This window comes from Tachysurus vachellii, chromosome 15 (genome assembly GCF_030014155.1).
Source record: "Tachysurus vachellii isolate PV-2020 chromosome 15, HZAU_Pvac_v1, whole genome shotgun sequence".
Taxonomy (NCBI): domain Eukaryota; kingdom Metazoa; phylum Chordata; class Actinopteri; order Siluriformes; family Bagridae; genus Tachysurus; species Tachysurus vachellii.
The window spans coordinates 6,218,109-6,237,935 of record NC_083474.1 but is presented as its reverse complement, the minus strand read 5'-3'; the positions used below and the strand labels follow the sequence as shown (position 1 = coordinate 6,237,935).

General features: G+C 40.7%; 1 protein-coding gene across 5 annotated transcripts in view; it reads left to right on the top strand.

Moving 5' to 3' along the window:
• Positions 1-19,827, top strand: part of phldb1b (pleckstrin homology-like domain, family B, member 1b) — an 82,664-nt gene that overhangs the window by 45,915 nt on the left and 16,922 nt on the right. For 3 of the 5 annotated variants that reach the window (XM_060888381.1, XM_060888380.1, XM_060888383.1), the window contains 9 exons: positions 1,275-1,484; positions 2,361-2,501; positions 2,756-2,893; positions 5,768-5,896; positions 7,148-7,303; positions 7,903-8,013; positions 9,725-9,814; positions 18,239-18,364; positions 18,492-18,594. In XM_060888381.1, the coding sequence (XP_060744364.1) occupies positions 1,275-1,484; positions 2,361-2,501; positions 2,756-2,893; positions 5,768-5,896; positions 7,148-7,303; positions 7,903-8,013; positions 9,725-9,814; positions 18,239-18,364; positions 18,492-18,594 (1,204 nt within the window). Of the gene's footprint in view, positions 1-1,274; positions 1,485-2,360; positions 2,502-2,755; positions 2,894-5,767; positions 5,897-7,147; positions 7,304-7,902; positions 8,014-9,724; positions 9,815-12,319; positions 12,437-12,940; positions 13,100-17,004; positions 17,149-18,238; positions 18,365-18,491; positions 18,595-19,459; positions 19,508-19,827 lie in introns of all 5 variants that reach the window. The other 2 variants (XM_060888384.1, XM_060888382.1) reach the window with 2 other exon arrangements.

The window sequence follows — 19,827 nt, the reverse complement described above, 5'->3', positions numbered from 1 at the left end:
TTTAGTGTAGTGTATTTAACAGTGGACATTGTCAAAAAAAAGTAACTTTACAGGAATGTATTAATTCGTAATGTTTAAATAAATTTAAGGTATAAATTTAAAATATTTGTTTGTCCCTAATCAGCAAGCCAGAGGTGAGGTTGGTAAGGAAAAACTCCCTGAGATGATGTGAGGAAGGAACCTTGAGAGGAACCAGACTCATAAAGGGAAGCCAGTCTCATCTGGGTGACATCAGAGAGTGCGATTATAAATTATTTCACTTTTATAACTGTGCACTTTATGATCAAACGTGTAGTCGTGTACGCAGGATATTTGCAGTCATTTTCATGATTTCTTAGTGGTACCATCCATCTACTGTAGTGGTACCATCCATCTACTGTAGACGTCCATGTGATGAGACCCCCAAGCGGAAGTATGTCATCAGTGTGGATCAGGCAGATCTGGAGAGCAGAATTCATTCATTCATTCATTCATTCATTCAATTTCTACCGCTTATCCGAACAACTCGGGTCACGGGGAGCCTGTGCCTATCTCCGGCGTCATCGGGCATCAAGGCAGGATACACCCTGGACTGAGTGCCAACCCATCGCAGGGCACACACACACACTCTCATTCACTCACGCAATCACACACTACGGGCAGTTTTCCAGAGATGCCAATCAACCTACCATGCAAGTCTTTGGACCGGGGGAGGAAACCGGAGTACCCGGAGGAAACCCCCGAGGCACGGGGAGAACATGCAAATTACACACACACAAGGCGGAGGTGGGAATCGAACCCCCAACCCTGGAGGTGTGAGGCAAACGTGCTAACCACTAAGCTACCGTGCCACCCGGAGAGCAGAATTTATTTATTAATTTATTTATTTATTAGTGAGAGGTCTCTACACTACATTACAAAGTCTAGAAATAAATATTACTATTCTGAATGAAGTAGTTCTCCAGAATGACTCCACTTACATCTGCATGGCACAATAACCGGTGTCCTCAAAATGCTTTGATGTGTATGAAAATGATGTCCATCAAATATTGATTATTGCCCTGACATTGTGTCGAGTGTCTACCTTGTGCTCTAACCGTGTTGATGAGTCAGAGAGCAACATTCAAGAATGAACTTTTGTACCTTTCTCTGTTATAGTGATGCTTCTGTAGTCTCCTGGAGAACCAGCTTCGCGGTTTGGCCAGTATGGCATGGACGGAGTGTTTGTTATTGCTAATGTTTGACTCAGTTTTGCCCATTCAGCATAGTTTAATTCCTGCTCCTTTTTTTTTCAGGAACGGCAGCGACTCGAGACCATCCTGAACCTCTGTGCTGAGTACAATAAGAGCGACGGGCCGAGCGTGATGGGTGTCTCCAGGCCCACTATGACGCAGAGACAGCGGGAGAGTGATGAAGAGAATCTGAGAGAGGAGTGTAGCAGTACAGAGAGTACACACCAGGACAGGAGGACACCAAACAACCTGCAGAATGGAGACAACACACAGGTAAAGGCTTCTCCTTCTGTATAGTTGTTGTTGTTTTTTTGTAGTAATACAATGCAATACCTTTAACACACCTTTAAGAATACTGTATCAAATGTTAGCATTGGGAATTCTTTTGATTGGGCATTATCTTGATTGAGCATTGGGAATATTTGGACTTGGCATGGTAGGTCATGGTAGGTCATTAGGGCTTGTCCTGGTGGGCCATTGGGGATTGTCATGATTGAGCATTTGGGATTATCTTGATTGGGCATTAGGTGTTGTCCTGGTAAGGCATTGGGAATTCTCTTGATATGGCATTCTTTTGATGGGGCATTGGGAATTCTCTTGATATGGCATTCTTTTGATGGGGCATTGAGAATTCTCTTCATTAGGCATTGGGAATTGTCCTGATTAGGCATTTTGTATTCTCTTGATATGGCATTCTTTTGATTGGGCATCGGGAATTCTCCTGATCAGAATGCTTCCCCACAGGCTCTCCCAGTTTATTTACCCACTTCCAGTGCAGAAACCCTTATCTTATCAACAAATACAGCAATTATAATCAACAGTGTTTGTTTCTGTTTATGTGAAGATACAGGTCCATGTAAATCAGCTGTTACTATACAAATGATAACTTATTAGCATGAACACATCCGTATAAACCTGTTATTTCTATAATAGACATCACTATTGTGAGAACTTACGGTTACAGAAATGAACTGAGATGTGCGAAATCAACAGTTCTGTGGTATAAAGATGAATAACTGCACACTGGTTTATGTGCTAAATGCCACAGTAGGATTACATGAGTGCTGTTATATTTTTGAAGCTCTGACAATATGTTAAATGTATTTTGAAGACCTGTTCACGTATGTGTGTGTGTGTGTGTGTGTGTAGCTGGAAGAGACGTCAGGCAGTGGGACGAGACTGGAACTGAGTTATCTGGAGGAGGAACGGGTGCGAGTGCTGGCGAGGGTTGATGAGCTGAAGACTCGGCTCATGGAGCTGGAACAGCAGCTACAGGAGAACAAACAGGAGGTGTGAGACACGCAGAGGCTCAAAAACACTTGAAGCACACATTCAAATATCCTTGACAACATCCTTGACAACACACATACAAACACACACAAATTGCCGGACAAATGCAGTTTATATACACAAAGGAAATCCGTACCTACAGATAAGAGTTTAAGAGAGGGGGGTATGTGAAACACAGCTGAGATGAGGTGTGTGCGTGTGTGTGTGTGTGTGTGTGTGTGTGTGTGTGTGTGTGCGTGTGTGTGTGTGTGTAGGCGGAGATGGAAAGGGCCTTGCTTCAGGGTGAGAGGGAGGCAGAACTTGGCCAGATTGAGACTGAGACTGACATCATCGCCCAGCTGCAGCACAAAGTCAATGAACTGGACAGCACCTTCCAGAGGGAAAAGGACAAGGTAGAACCCTCACACACACACACACACACACACACACACACACATGTACAGTACTGTGCAAAAGTTTTAGGCAGGGGTGGAAAAAAAGCTGTAAACAAAGAATGCTTTCAAAAATGGAAGTGTTAAACATTTATTTTCATAAATGAACAAAATGCAGTGAATAAACAAAAGAGAAATCTAAATCAAATGAATATTTGGTGTGACCTCCCTTTGCCTTCAGAACAGCAGCAATTCTTCTAGGTACACTTGCACACAGTTTTTGAAGGAACTCGGCTGGTAGGTTGTTCCAGACATCTTGGAGAACTAACCACAGATCTTCTGTGGATGTACAGTAGGCTTTCTCACATCCTTCTGTCTCTTCATGTAATCCCAGACACACTCGATGATGTTGAGATCAGGGCTCTGTGGGGGTCGTGCCATCGCTTCATGCTGGTTTGAAGGTAAAAGGTAGTAACACCAAATATTGATTTGATTTAGATTTTTCTTTTGTTTGCTCACTTTGCATTTTGTAAATTGACAGAAATAAACACTCATTATTTATATTTCTGAAAGCATTCTTTGTTTACAGCATTTTTTCACACCTGCCTATAACGTTTGCACAGTACTGTATATCACAAAACAACAATCCCGATCATCTAAAAAGTATATGGTTGACTATTAATTACTCGATAGATTCGGGGTTTTGGAGTCATGAGACTGCTCTGTTTTTCTAGAGGTGTTTGTGTGAGAGAGAGAGATAGAGACAGAGATACAGGTATGCCTCCCTGGACAGAACAGTCTTCTCGGTTTTTAACTCTAAAATCTTATTATTCTCCATATTTGCCACTCCAGGTACGTTCTGGTGACTTTTGCCATCCACCGGTGAAAAATAACACAGGAATACAGTTTTATCCAAATGAAAACGCCTTTCTTATTGGGTGGAATTATTTTGTTGGTAGTTTAAACTGATTGTTATAAGTTACATGTATTCGATTTTAATCAAGTCATCTACTTGGCTTCACTAACCAAACTCCATTAACCTCTAATCTTCCTAGTGCATCCGTCTGCACTCGTTTCTGTTTTTCTTTGTGTTGCTGTGTCTCTTCTTGCTGGTTTCTCTCAGACTTGAGGATCAGCTCAGGGGCTTTAACCGGAAATCAGTCTGAGTGCATACAAGCCAGAGCTGAGCTTTCCTGAGGGCATCTGGTCTGGGAATTTCTTAATGCTGTGTGTGTGAGTGAGAGTGTGTGAGTGAGTGAGGGGTTTTGTTATGAGGTGCGGGGATGATAACTGCTTAAGCTGTTAAAAGTTGTTAGAGAGTTGATCTGACTTTTGAATGCTCCATTTTTATACTGTTTATTTTTCTACACAATTGAACCTTTCTTAAGGTGGATAACTAGGACTTGATGCCTAATGTAAATGGAAAACAATGAAGAAATATGGAGTCTTTCATGAGTAGCAAGAGAAAGCCGTTTGTTTTATCATCAGGAGATGCTAAATCCTAGAGATTCCCTAGCCATCTATGTCCAAGGGCCAAGTGAGGAAAAATCCCCATGTGCTCTGGGCAGGACGGACTTCTGTCAATCACGACAACACTAGTTAGTCGTGAGCGTCCGTGAGCTTGTATATGTGGAAGAAGACAGATGGCGCTTTTTTTCTGAATGGTTTATGATCTACAGAAAATACTCTTTGCTGGATTCACATGTCCTATTGGAAACATTCAGCATCCCTGGTTGGTAGATTTTATATAACAGGGCAGATCTGACTAGTGGGTGAATAGTGGCATAAATAAATAAATGAAAAGGAAAATACCACTAGAATACTAGAAAATTATATATCTACTAAATAATTGCTGGAGACTCACCAACCTCTTTTTACTTTTTGTAGCCTCACAACTATGAGACAGAGATTTTATGTGACAGTAAATATAAAGTGTCAGACTTGAAATAAGAAGTCATTCATTTTGTTTTTGCATGATCTGAAGCTTCATTGATGCCTGGTTTTGTATATGTATTACAACGGTATATCCTGGCCACCAGTTTAATGAAGTTCTGGATTAAACTCTAAGTAACTTGGAAAATGTTGCTGTTAAGCGTTAAGATCATCATGGCTAATGATCGAGTTAAACAGTCGTTCCTAAACGGCTTCCTCAGCAAAACAGCAAATCCTACACATTGAACTTCCTGCAATTTACTAGATTTATCTGGACTGAATCGAGTCCTCTGTCAAATGTGACTTTTGTGTTGTTGCAGAATCACCTGATAGAATCTGATTTTCTTAGCCAACTTTGAATTGAACAGAAAAAAATCAGACAAAACATGGTTTATGTTGCGTTTAACAATGCGTCATGGCATGTTTCACTGATCTGGAACCGCATGAAGGTGATGAATGTTTATCGGAGTATTTTTGTGCAGCCTAGAATTATTTAAAGACTAAATGTAGTGTTTTCCAAAATATTAATGATACGGTTTTTATAAACCTTTATGGGATGAAAGGAAGAAACTGCTAACCGTGAAATGGCAGACGTCTTACAAAAAATGAAAAGTCCTTTCGGGCCAAATGCGGTTAAATTCTAGAGAACTGAAGCCTGTTCTGCCCTTTTAAAGGCCTTTGGCAGACTGTTGTGTAAGTAGATGTACTATTTAGTGTGTTTTATTCATACCGCACATCTTGAGGGATTTTTTTTTTTTTTTTGAAGTAAGTATGGATGCTGTAATAAAAGTAGAAAGCCAAATTTTTTTTTGTTCTTCTGGACTGTCATGTCCTCTAACCACAGACGCTTGTGCATGGCGTGGATTTGAGCAGTGTGTTTTCTCTTTCTCTGTCTCTCTCTCTCTCTCTCTCTCTCTGTTTTCCTCTGTCTTCCCCACGGATGGTGTTTTGTTCTCTTTCTAGGAGAGGGCGAACGTTGACAGCCAGCGGGAAGCCCTGGAGAGGCTTCAGGATGGCTACAATGAGCTGAAGAGCCAGCTGCATAACTGCCCTGAGTCTCTAAGGGAGCAGTTGCAGGAGCAACTCAAAAGGGTCAGTCTCATCCTGCCGGGTCTCTAACTGTACCAGGACCATCAGAAACTCTGCGCAGCCTCAACAATCAAACACAACACTTCCAAACACAGCATATCTGAATGCACACATACACAAACACACACACAAACTACATCACCACATCACTTTGGTCCAGCAGATGGTAGATGTTGGTATGCATGATGACGCTATGTATAACGAAAGCAATGCCACTTTGTAAGGAAAAGTTTTACAAAACAAAAAAATCACGCAGGTCGCTGTTGGCTCGCGCTGATTTTTAGCCCTGTTATTATTATTTTTTTGTGAAACTATTCCTTTACTGTCTGCTGGCAGCCTTTCGTCAATCTTTCATTTACTTCATTTCAACTATATGGGTAAATGTACAGCGAGAAGGTGTGTCAAATGGGGTCTAAGGGCTGTGTGGTGAATTCTGGGTAAGAAAATCTGCTCTGTTCTTTATAGCTCTGCACGTCTGCTCCGTTCTGCTGTTTCTCTTCTTGGAGTCACCTGTGTGCATGCATGTTTGTATTTATTTTTTATTTTTTTCCTCAGTGAAACCCATTAACCCTTAACATTCTACTAATATATTAATATTATTTAGAGATTAACAGCGACGGAGATTTCCGTCGCTATGCCTTCCACACGCTTGCATCAGTATTGGGATTATGAGAAAATAACATGACATTTTGTTTTGGTATTCAGTATTTCAGAAGGCTCTCAGCAGTCAGTACACATCTGCTTGGTATAAATGTATTTATTCTTTTTACTTTTCTACTAGAGATACAAAAGAATAGTCCTGCAGGATGGTCAGAGAAATCAACACCGACACAAACTCTCTGCCCTCAGGCTTGCTCATGTCAAAAGGAGTTTGGTTATATAGTACAGTGATCCTCTGAGAAAGCATGAGTCAGGTTCACTATAGGTGAAGTATAGACGAGACCAGCATCAGAGTATGAACATTAAAAAAAAATGTATGCATTTGACAATTCACTCTTAGAGCCATTTTATAGCACTGTAAGGAGTATACGATGCGATAACACTAAAGGAATTATACGATCGTGAATAAATCGAAAGCCCAGCAGCTTGTCATGTTTTGTGTGCAGCAGCTGTGCTCCTAAGCCACAGTACCGTGTGCTCTTGCGCTTGTCCCGCTGAGGAGCATGGCTGGAGCCGCCTGCCTGCCTGTCTGACACTTCTCTCTGACCGTGTGGTTGATCTGCTTGTTTGTGTATACATGTCTACATTCTGTAGGAAGCAGAGACCCTGGAGGCTGAGACGAAGCAGTTCGAGGACCTGGAGTTTCAGCAGCTGGAGAAGGAGAGCAGTCTGGAGGAGGAGCGGGAGACAATTTCACAACAGTTAATGCAAGAGAAAGCTCAGTATCAGAGCAGCGTGGCCAAGAGAAAGGTGCACAGCGCTTTTGTTTTTATTTCACTACGTTGATCCTGGTCAGGAAACTCAGCTGTTTCCTCTTTTTAAATTGTGTCTTTAAATCAATAGAAAAATATTTTATTGTCATTGATATGCTCTTTAAGTTGTCACTTTCTTATATTATATTTCTATTAACATTTTATTCATGCATATGTAAAGTAAAAATTTTCTGATATGTATATACATACATTTTTCTGCTGTGTGTGTGTATATATATGTATATATACAGTGTACATATATATATATATATATATATGTATATATGTTTGTGTGTGTATATGTGTGTGTGTGTGTGTGTGTGTATGTGTACACTTGTATTTGTGTATGTACGTATACTAGTTTGTCTGTCAAAATGGGATGAAAACAGTGAATTAAACAATATTTGACTAACACAGAAAATGTCAGTTGGTTGATTATGTGAACATGAACATCAATCCATAAAGCTTTAGTCTTGATGGGTGTTAATTCACTTGTATAATATATTATATGTAAGAAAACATATATATTTAGTTTGTATGTCTGTCTGTGCGTGTGTGTGTGCACACTGACTAACATGATGGGTCTGATGTTTGTAGGACAAGGTTGCAGCGCTAGAGAAACAGGCCAATCAGCTGGGCCTGCAGGCTGCACAGGAGTGTGAAAAGCTGGCTAAGGACAGGAGCGTCACCCTGCAGCTGCTTCAGAAGGTACACAATGAGTTTATTAGTGTTACATTCAGAGTCTATATGAAAGCATAGCATAATCAATGTATACTGTGGGTCATGTATCATCTACAACAGCTTAATACAGCAGACTTAACCCCCCAAACCAAACAAGTGCACGTTACACACTATAATACACACAGCACCTCGTATATATTTCATTCATATATCATCCAAGACACACACACACATTAACAGTGTTAATTACAGTGCCTTGCCTAGGTATTCACTAAAATAGAACGTAATATTAAAGTGGGGGGAAACAATATACTTTATACAATTATTTACAAATAAAAAATACTATAGTTGTGATTGCGTAAGTATTCACCCCTTTGCTGTGTACCTACTTAAATGGTTCTGGTGCAACCAGGAGTTACGTAATTAGATGAATAAAGTTCACCTGTGTGGCAATAAAGTGTCATGTGATCTCAATCTAAATACAGCCTGAAGGCCTCAGAGTTTATTAAAAGACCTCATTTTTAATAATGAGACATTTATTATTTTTGGTTTTCCTGTGTCCTGTTTAAATTATGTCAGAGTTTGCTGCAAAGTAGGAATTTCCTGATATTCTGTAACTGAATATTTCCTGTACATAAAACAGGAAAATAAACTCTCAAATCTAGTAGCTAAACAAACAGCATCATGTAGGCCCAGGGACTCGTATTAAACAGGGATTGGTTATTAAAAAAAATAAATAAATCTAATCCAAAATGTGGAATGTCCTGCAGCACATAGTTCATTCAATTATCAAAACATGGGAAGAATATGGCACAAGAACAGCCCTGACTAAGGAGAACTGTCCACCAAAATTCAGTGACTAACCTTAGTCAGAGAAACAAGAAATGTGCTGAGGATAACTTTACCAAATCCTAACGAGCTGGTAAAGATTCACAGCTAAAGATTCACATACGCTGGAATCTGTTCACTGTATAATCATAGCCTGCAGACCTCACCAAGCTCGGCTTTATGGATGAGTGACAAGCCATGTGGTGGCCAATATTAGAACAAAAATAGAATTTTTGGTTTTGGCTGAAATCTCCTTGTTTTGTCAGAAATTCAACACTGTACATCACCATGATAACTTCATCCCCACAGAGAATCATGGTAGTGGTAGCACCTAGTCACCCTTGGCTTCTTCTCTCACTAATGCTCTCCTTACCTCAGCGGTGTCCAATCTTATGGAAAGGGCCGGTGTGGGTGCAGGTTTTCATTCCAACAAAGCAGAAGCCACACCAGAGTCAACTAAAAGCCAAGAACAACTGATTAAACAGGTGTGGCTTCTGCTTGGTTGGAATGAAAACCTGCACCCACACCAGCCCTTTGTGGATAAGATTGGACACCGCTGCCTTACCTGATCACTATTGAGTTCTGCACAATTTAATTCTAACTGGAATGTGCAGGAGGAAACTCTGAGGCTAGACAAAACCCTCATGTGGTCTGTCCTTTAATGATGTATAATACATTTTTAGCATGCTGCGCACAGTAAAGTATACTGCTTCAAAGCTGCTTTTGTGGTACGTTCCGATAACCTCCACATAGAATCTACATATTAATATTCTATACATGGAAGAGAAAGAAGGGTCTGTCTTCATCACTAGTTATCTAAAAAAAACATCCTCTGTACTTTCTAGCATGTGATGAAGTCACAAGGCAGGGGCTTTCTCATTTCTTATACAGTACATGCATGATTTTACAGGAGAAGGAGAGACTGGCTGGTCTGGAGAAGAGATACTTCAGCTTAACTGGAGGCAGGACTTTTCCCAAGGGCTCCAGCACATTAAAAGAGGTATGGGTATATTAAACCTGTGAAAATAAAACTTTAATGTACAAATGTAGAACAGTGAAGCTAAGTGTTTAGAAGCTTAGTTTTTCTTTCATCTTTTTTTCCCTCCCTATATGCTTTCTAATAACACTTTTTACCTGTTTTACACTGAATGAATTCATAGTTTATTGTATTTCATTTAACGTTGTTAGTTTGCCAGTTTAACCTAGAAAGCTATTTTGGTTGTTTAATGATAATCGAACCCAGTGTGGTTACTGTTAAGGTAAAGCTCTCTCAGCAGACATTAACTATTGCTACAGACACAAAATAGTGTTGGTTTCCCATCCAACATCCTATACACTCACCGGCCACTTTATTAGGTTCACCTGTCCAACTGCTCGTTAACGCAAATTTCAAATCAGCCAATCACATGGCAGCAACTCAATGCATTTAGGCATGTAGACATGGTCAAGACGATCTGCTGCAGTTCAAACCGAACGTCAGAATGGAGAAGAAAGGTGATTTAAGTGACTTTGAACGTGGCATGGTTGTTGGTGCCAGATGGGCTGGTCTGAGTATTTCAGAAACTGCTGATCTACTGGGATTTTCACGCACAACCATCTCTAGGGTTTACAGAGAATGGTCCAAAAAAGAGAAAATATCCAGTGAGTGGCAGTTCTCTGGGGGCAAATGCCTTGTTGATGCCAGAGGTCAGAGGAAAATGGCCAGACTGGTTCGAGCTGATAGAAAGGCAACATTAACTCAAATAACCACTCGTTACAACCGGGGTATGTAGAAGAGCATCTCTGAACGCACAACACGTCGAACCTTGAGGCGGATGTGCTACAGAAGCAGAAGACCACACCGGTACTAGTAAGGTGTACCTAATAAAGTGGCCGGTGAGTGTAAATCATTGGTTATTATCCGGTCTCGCATTAGGGCCGCTTTTCTTTTTATTATTCAATCATGACTCACAAGCAGTTTAGCTTTCTAATACTTTTAATTTATTTTAGAAAGCCATTCGTGCTGGCTGGTGTAGATGCAGTCAAATTCTGTGCAAACATTAGGGTGAAAGATGTCAAATTAGGTCATTTAAAAATGTCCAATGGCAGCAAGTAAAGACAGAATCTTTTCTGAAAAACAGTTTTTCTTCTGAGACATTCCTCTGTTTGTATATTTCCACCCTGCCATACCTTAGATATGTTGTACAGTCTAATTGCCAGACGGACAAAAGAGTTCCTCAGTCTTGTAGTGGAGTTAGACAGAGACAGCAGCCTGCCACTGAACACACTTCACTGTCTGGTGAATATGACCTCTGTGCAGAGGATGCTGGGTGTTATACAGGATGGAGAGCAGTCTGTCAAGGGTTCTTTTATCTGATACCAACACCTCTGTCACCAGTGAGTCCAGCTCTGTTCCAACCACAGAGCCTGAACTCCTCACCAGTTTGTCCAGGCTGGAACATATTGCACTTATTTATCTAGAATGAACGACAGGCCATATTCGTACATCATAACTCACATCAATAGGGTTTAATCATACTGCATGTGATTAATAAGTTAGAAAGAGAAAGCGGGCTTTATTCCTGAAGCTTTGAGTAGAAAAGATACTTTTTGAATGCTAACAATTTGCCACGGTTGGGTTTCTTACTTTCAGCTGACCTTTTTATGTGTCCATGTGGTCAAATGTATGTAGACACCATGGGCTTTGAGGATTTCTAACTTATTTTTCACAAGAGGTTGAGCAGTTCAGTTGAGTGTTCAGTGTGGTTGAGGTCAGGGCTCTTTGCAGGACTGTGCTGTAGCATGTTTGGGCTTCTTGGTGTCAGTGAAAGGAAATTGTAATGCTACAGCATACAAAGACTGTCCAGACAAGTGTATGCTTCTATCTTTGTGGTAACAGTTTGGGGAAGATTAAGTTGGATAGATTTTTGCCGTTGATCGTCTGTGTGTGCCCGTGTCCGTCGACGGCCTGCGTGCACCCATGTGTCCCTCGACGGCCTGTGTGTGTCCCTCGACGGCCTGTGTGTGTGTCCCTCGACGGCCTGTGTGTGTGTCCCTCGACGGCCTGTGTGTGTGTCCCTCGACGGCCTGTGTGTGTGTCCCTCGACGGCCTGTGTGTGTGTCCCTCGACGGCCTGTGTGTGTGTCCCTCGACGGCCTGTGTGTGTGTCCCTCGACGGTCTGTGTGTGTGTGTCCCTCGACGGTCTGTGTGTGTGTCCCTCGACGGTCTGTGCCTGTGTGTGTGTCCCTCGACGGCCTGTGTGTGTGTCCCTCGACGGCCTGTGTGTGTGTCCCTCGACGGCCTGTGTGTGTGTCCCTCGACGGCCTGTGTGTGTGTCCCTCGACGGCCTGTGTGTGTCTGTGCGCGTGTCTCTGTTTGTCTGTGTCTGTGCGCGTGTCTCTGTTTGTCTGTGTCTGTGCGCGTGTCTCTGTTTGTCTGTGTCTGTGCGCGTGTCTCTGTTCGTCTGTGCGCGTGTCTCTGTTCGTCTGTGTCTGTGCGCGTGTAAATCCTCTGGTGGTTGTACAGGGTTACTGCAGGATGGTAGATGCCTGTAGGATGTATGTGAGCGAAACCCAGCTGACCAAATCTGCTTCACATGACCCTTCACTTAGACTTGACCCAGCAGTAACTGCCCCCTGCGAGGTATCATAAAAATCACGTTTTCATTTCTTTCCCTCTCTCTGTTGCTTGCTTGCACTTATACTCGATGCAGTACACTGAAGAAACTAATTTAAATGAACTCTAGTACAAGCAAAGAAAATCATGTTTTATTGAGAAGTTTTTGTAGACAATACACACAATCTAAATATATTTTTTAATCTGACAAAACAAATATTCCATTTTAAGTGTACTCACAAAAGACTTACTTAAATAAATTGAACATTAGTCATATCAGCATTACACATTTAACATACATTACCCCGTAATTAAACGTCTCTTTTTTTTTTGCCTACATCTTTAGGAGAACAGAAGCTTTACTATAAAACTAGAACATTGTATTCAGAGAATCAGAATTTCCTGTTCATCAGTGAGATTTGAGAAATGTATTTTTGTGCTTGTCCATCTTTAACCTTTTAACCTGAATCGCTCTTTTCCTCTTTATTCCCTCCCACCTGCTTGCGCCCGTGTGTCTGTGCTGGATTTCAGGACTATGTTACGGTGGGCCAATTAAACCAGATCTATGGGATGCCGAAGGTGGATTCCTCCCCCACCTCTCCTGCCCAATTGCGTCACCGCACCTTCACTGATCCTGCCTTTTCCTGTCTTCCTTCTCCTCATGGCTCCTCTCTATCTCTCTGTTTTGAGGTGTGTCTCTCTTCTTCTAGCTCCTGCTTTCTGCTACATTAATCTCTCTGACATTAGATCCCTTAAATCCAGTTTAGTTGTGTTTAAATCAAATAACTCTTCCTTCAACACTAGTTAAATGTGTTGTTAATATGAAGAACATTTTTGCACTAAAGTGAAAAAATGCTGAATAAAATGCCCAAGCTCTTTTTCTATTTATTAGTAACATGCAGTAAATACTTTACACTGCAAAGCAAAACATTATAAAATATTATATTGCTCTTACGTTGCTTCATCTCTTTCTGTCTCTTTGTCCCTGATGTGAGTTGTAAGTATTTCTGGTCATATTAACACTTTAATCATTTATCGTTATTGGATCAATATTTAACGAGGAATCAATTCAGGAAAATTAAACTTTCAGGCAGTGCAGCTCTTCTCCTACTACAGCTTAGAGCTGAGATTGCATTTCAGTGTCGCACGACTGCGACACAGTGATGAAAGTGAAACACTTTTCTGACCGAAACAACTGAAGTGATCGATAGAAAACCAAAGATTTTCTGCATGTCCCAAATAAATAGCAGGACAGTTTGTGTATGGTATATTTTCAACTCATTGCATAATCATTTCTACACTTTTCCATCGTGGCACTGTTCCAGTCCATTCTGTAGTCAACGTCACCCTTCACACAGAGAACTCTGCTTTCTACCCCTACAGAAAGGGACATTTTAAGTACCATTTGGTTCATGCTTCAACAAAACTTGTGCTTCTTTGTCATTGACATCTTTGAAAATGGGAACAAGTATCTGTGCTTATTTAATAATGAACAAAATAGAAACCGTTTTTTTTCTTTCTTTCTTTTTTACCAGCACTCTACAACTCCATACCGACGGCGGAATGAAAACTGACTTATAGGAAATTTTTAATAAGTATAACCAAATGAATTAATATTATTATTATTATTATACGTCTGATATAAAATGAGGGGGCACGGTGGCTTAGTGGTTAGCACGTTCGCCTCACACCTCCAGGGTCGGGGTTCGATTCCCGCCTCCACCTTGTGTGTGTGGAGTTTGCATGTTCTCCCCGTGCCTCGGGGGTCTCCTCCGGGTACTCCGGTTTCCTCCCCCGGTCCAAAGATGGTAGGTTGATTGGCATCTCTGGAAAATTGTCCGTAGTGTGTGATTGCGTGAGTGAATGAGTGTGTGTGTGCCCTGCGATGGGTTGGCACTCCGTCCAGGGTGTATCCTGCCTTGATGCCCGATGACGCCCGAGATAGGCACAGGCTCCCTGTGACCCGAGGTAGTTCGGATAAGCGGTAGAAGATGAATGAATGAATGATATAAAATGAGTCAGGACTCTGTAGGCTTTCAATGTGAGACGTGTGTTTGTCCCTCTGTTGGTTAACCTGACACAATTTTAGTGGTTAAAGATGAGCACCTTCACATTTTAGATGTTTATGAACAAACACTTGGGGCACCTTAGAGAGCAGAAATGGGTTTAATATCAACATCCACTTTGAAGATAGAGACATTACAGGCAATGCTGGACATGCGCACCCCAAAATCACCTTTAATCTTATTTTTGGACTTTTCCCCAATCACAGACATGCAAAAGTGGCCATAGTGGGACAGTGGGCAGTGGCTCAAGTGGTAAAGGTTCTGAGGTGTTGATCAGAAGATCAGGGTTCAAGCAACAGCACTACAATGTTAGGGCCCTTGAGCAAGGCCCTTAACCCTCCCTGCTTCATGGGTGCTGGACCCTGTGCTCTGACCCTAACACTTAAAGTTGGGATATGTGAAGAGAGAATTTCACTGTTCTCTAATGTACTTGTGACAAAATAAAGGCTGCTTTTTTAAAAGTTGCATGGAGTGGTAGCAATAAATAAATGAAATCTGCATAAAAGTTATTTCTTTTGGGATATTGGATTGCTGATTCAGGTATGGAATTGACTTATATGTGGAGTTTTGATTGTTTGTTACTGCAGCATAAAAAGTAAGCAAAGTATCCATCAGATACAAACATGTGTTTTGAAGGAAATTAATTTCACTTGAGCTGCGTCCCAAACGACAATGAAATGTATCTAATGTCTAGTGAATTCATTTTAGAAAGGCAGTATCATCTCAAACGGCACACTAACACGACCGCTAGCCGTTTCCCTGTTGATGGCAAATGACGTCAAGCATGTGTAATGCAACACTGCTAGCTTTAACAGAATACAGTAAATTTTTAAAATGTGCAACATTAAACCATACAACATGAGCTAATTTATAAGACATGTAAGTAATTTGGTCCACCGGAGTGAAGTCGACCATCTTTAATTTTCCTTTCTCGTCCAGCGTGAACAAAGCTACCAGTTCAACATTCCACGCTTTGCTGTTTTTTACATCCGAATTGTCCGAATCGTTGAGATGCTCTTGTTGTTCTTCTTGGCATGGCAATGGAATAGCATAGCGCATCAGTATATGATTTGGGATGCACTGATAAGTTGTAAGATGGACATTTCAGTTCAGTTGAATTTTATTTGTATAGCACTTAACAATGGACATTGTCTCAAAGCAGCTTTACAGAACATAAGAAATATAGTACAAAAAGTTCAAGATTAATATTAGACTTGTATTTGAATGTGTTTGTATTTATATCTAATGAGCAAGCCGGAGGTGGCTGTGGTGAGGAAAAACTCCCTTAGATGGAAGAGGAAGAAACCTTGAGAGGAACCAGACTCAAATGTGAACCTCATCCTCATTTGGGTGACACTGGAGGGTGTGATTTTATAAACTGTTATAAACACCAGAGAATGTTATTATGAATAATGTCCTTTCTACAGTCATATACATTCCCACATTTGTGTTTTAAGTAGGAGGTTGTTGTCCACAAGACCTTGTTGTTGTCCTCAGTACAACAGTTTTTGCAGTAGTTTGCATCTTTTTCAGTCAATGCATTGCCGGTATTAACTGGTCTTGCTGGTACCTAAAGAGCAGTTTCATTACATGATTGATTTAAATGAAAGGTTTTTGCATATGAACAATTACAGTAGTGCTGATGATGACCATCCTTAAGAGAAGATTCTCAAGCCGTAAGTCAACAGTGAGACATTAAAAGCTTGTGCTCAGGACAGGGCTGGAGTGAAGACAGGTGTGGCGAGTAAGCACGATGTTTAGATCCAGCGGATTGCTGATGAAGTCTGTTGATTGCTGGTTAAAGAGTTGACGTCATTAACCCTGCTGAAAATTAGTTGTAGTATTAATTTTGTTTGTTTGTTTGTTTTTGCTCATTTGGTAACCTTACCTAGCTGTACTGACTCTCTTAGTGGAAACCAGAAACTTGCATAACCATTAAGTCCCTCCAGGATTTCATGAATTTACGATCACAGAAAATGGTACAATATCAGCTAAGTGCCAAGGAGAAGCTTGCAATTTTACAAAACCAGCACAGAAATTCTAAAGATTTGGGCCACAATGTTGTGTGACAACAACACACAGCACACTCAGCCAAAGCCCTTATTAATTCACGTGCGTCTAACATGAGTACAGCTCAAACAGAAAGACATTAAATCTGTGTCTTCACTGGGAAGGGTTTAAAAGAAGAATCCTGTGCATGCAGTTTTAACTGATTTAAGTAGTTTTATGCAACAAAATAAGCCCAAAATATCTGCACATTGCATCACACATTTTTCGAAAAAGCCAAAAGCAACATTTTTTTTTTTGGCTGCAACAATCACAAATAAACTCCTTAAAATCCTTAAGGGTCTTGGTATTATCTTTAAAGTGAATTAAATGGCTGTCCACTTTTCTCATTAAAACCAACTTTTCAGTTCCTCGATAACCCTTTTATCTTCTTCTTCTTTTTTTCTTTCTTTTTCCTCTTTCCTTCACTTTCTCGTCTCATTCCACCCCTCCACCTTCCACTGTGTTCCGATGCGGGAACAGAGTCAGCTGGAGCGGCTTAGGCCTCAGATCCCAAGGCTAGATTTAGAGCGCTGGTACCAGGAGGTGATGGCGGCTGGAGATCCCAGCCAGCTGTGCCAGCCTCCTCTCCCAGCTAAAGATCACTCAGCACACAGACCTCTGCAGGTAACTCCTGCCACAGACCCAACTCTCCTCTTCCTTTTTCTCTTTTCCCCCTGTTCTCATTTCTTCATGTCTTTCGTCATGTAGATATCTCTTAATGCATGGAAGCTCCAGGAGCAGTGAGTGTTGAGTTGTGTCTGTTTAGGAGTGTTGTCGTATTGTTTGGGGATTATTTGGTTGTGTTTGGACTTTGTGAATCAAGGCTAATTTTATGCTGGACAACAAACTGGAAAGATCACATGACTTTGCATAAATTGTCTAACACTAAAGCAGTCAGCTTTTGTTTTGTTGTAAGCGATAAAGCAGCTAGCAGCTTTATTTTGAATCACAACCTGAAATTAAGATTTTTTTTTATTTTTTTGCAAATAATATACATTTTTTTAAAATATGGAATATAATAGAGTTCCCATTATTTACAGTATTAAAGTCTATTTAACTGTGACAGTAATTTTATTGTATATCTAACATATATAACTTCATTTGGTGTCTTAAATACATAGGAAAGCAAGTGGTTTGATGAGCCTAATAATGTAGATAACAATAAAAACATTAAGAGAACAGTAACATAGACCAATACTGTTGTGTTTTATTTATTTATTTTATTTATTTTTAATAGACTGAGTATGTGTGTAATGCTTGTCTGGCATTCTGGGGAAAATTCACCAACACAATATGGAAATATTTATTTACGCATTAGTAACGCAGAGCCTCCGTTCCCTGTAAAGATCATCGAAACATTCAGGCTTCTCAAAGGTTTTCCTCACACTGTATGAGTTTTCTTACACAGTCATGTTGTGAGTGAGGTGTTGGGCAGATTTTCACACAATTTCCACTTTTGGGTTTATCCACATTTACCTGATTCACGTTTACTTCTAATTGCGACACGTGCAAAATAGACCTTGATTTGAGTCTCTGAACTAATTCTACAGTGTGAGGAGTTTGTCTCAGGCTAGTGCACATTTATAAACCTCTATAATCTCTCTCTGTTTTTTAAAATTGAAAATCTAAAAACATTCTTTTTTTTTTTCTCATTTCCTGAAGACACTGTGTGGAGTGATTGTTGTGTAAATTGCCTGGTTTCTCTGCCCTTTAGGTGTATCGCTCCAGGCTAGACAGCGATGCCAGTCAGTCCTCACAGAAGCCCAGAGTGAGTGCTGGACTTTCCCCCACCACCTACACCACCGCTAGCGCCACACTTGGCCGCAACACTTCCTCCAGGGTGAAACACTGCACACCCACACACACACACACACACACATGCGCGTACTGCGTAATCCTACCATTATCACACACTACTGTGATTTAACCATTGAGTTGTTTAAATGGTTGTATATTCACTTACCCAGAGTCCCATCATGGTGGTGAACAGCACCGGCAGTCTCCCTCGCAACCTCGCAGCCACGTTACAGGACATCGAGATGAAGAGACAGCTGGCGCTGCAACAGAAAGGTATTCACACTAAACTTTCTTTAAACCGCAGCGTTTCACTTCTTATACTCGTTTCGGATCAATACGCGAATCGCACCAAGAAATACTGAACATTCCAGTAGGAAACTTTAAGCTTTAGTTTTAATGGACACAAAAGACTGTTTTTTGAAATTCTATTGTACATTTTAGAGATCGCAGGAGTAACAAGCAAAACTATTCAGCTTTAAAATGGTCAGTTTGTGTATAAGTAAGAATTATTTTTTTGTGAATCTTTTAGCTAGCACATGGCATCCATTTCTTTTGAGTACATGTTCATAAACATAGTGTTCTTTCACCCAACAATTGGTAAATCTTAAAACTAAGGTTTTTAGAAAGAAAACAGAAAGAGGTGACCATAATGAACAGGGTTTGTGTGCAGGTCTGGACAGACTAAAATTGTTATATTTCTCAACTATTGTTTCATGGAAAGATCTAGAAATGAAGAAAAAAATAGAAAATTGTCCAGGATTAAATTTAGATATTAATACACTTTCTTCTCGAATGTAGCCAACGTTTATTGTTTTCATAATGGAATTATAAAAGCAATGTATTTTATTATACAATTCAGGACTACAAGGAAAGAAGTTCTTCTAAAGTTCATTCAAAAGTCATTTTGATAGAAAGACCTGGAAAATGTCTGGAAACTGGAAGAGCTCCTTGTCAGTGAGAGAATAAAGTCATCCAACTGATCATCTGATAGAGTCTGGAATGAAATGTACCAGTGTTTCTTACCTCTCCTCACCTCCAACATTTCCTCTGAACTCGTCCTCCAGTTGTTTATACCCAGCATAGCGTTTGTCTCTCTCACTTTGTTTGTTCGTCTCCGTTATCCCCCGCTCTCACCCAGACTACCTGCCATCATCGCCTGAGTTTTCCACCATGGACAGTCTCACAGGTAGCTTGCATTAAGTCTGGAGTGGGTTTGGCCATGTCTTCCTCATCCTTCATTTTCTCTCTAAACTGCTCCTGTGTGTTCTAACTGAAAATGGTGCATGAGAAGTGTGTGCTCTCTCTCTCTCTCTCTCTCTCTCTCTCTCTCTCTCTCTCTCTCTCTCTCTCTCTCTCTCACTCTCTCACTCTCAGCATGGAGCTAAATGGTTAATGTGTGTTTATTTTCTTGTGACTGGAAGCAGTGGCCAGATATGCTTGGGCATTATTTTTAGTTCTTTTAAAGTGCAGTGCAGTTGCTTGGTGTGTGTGAGGGCATGAAAGAGC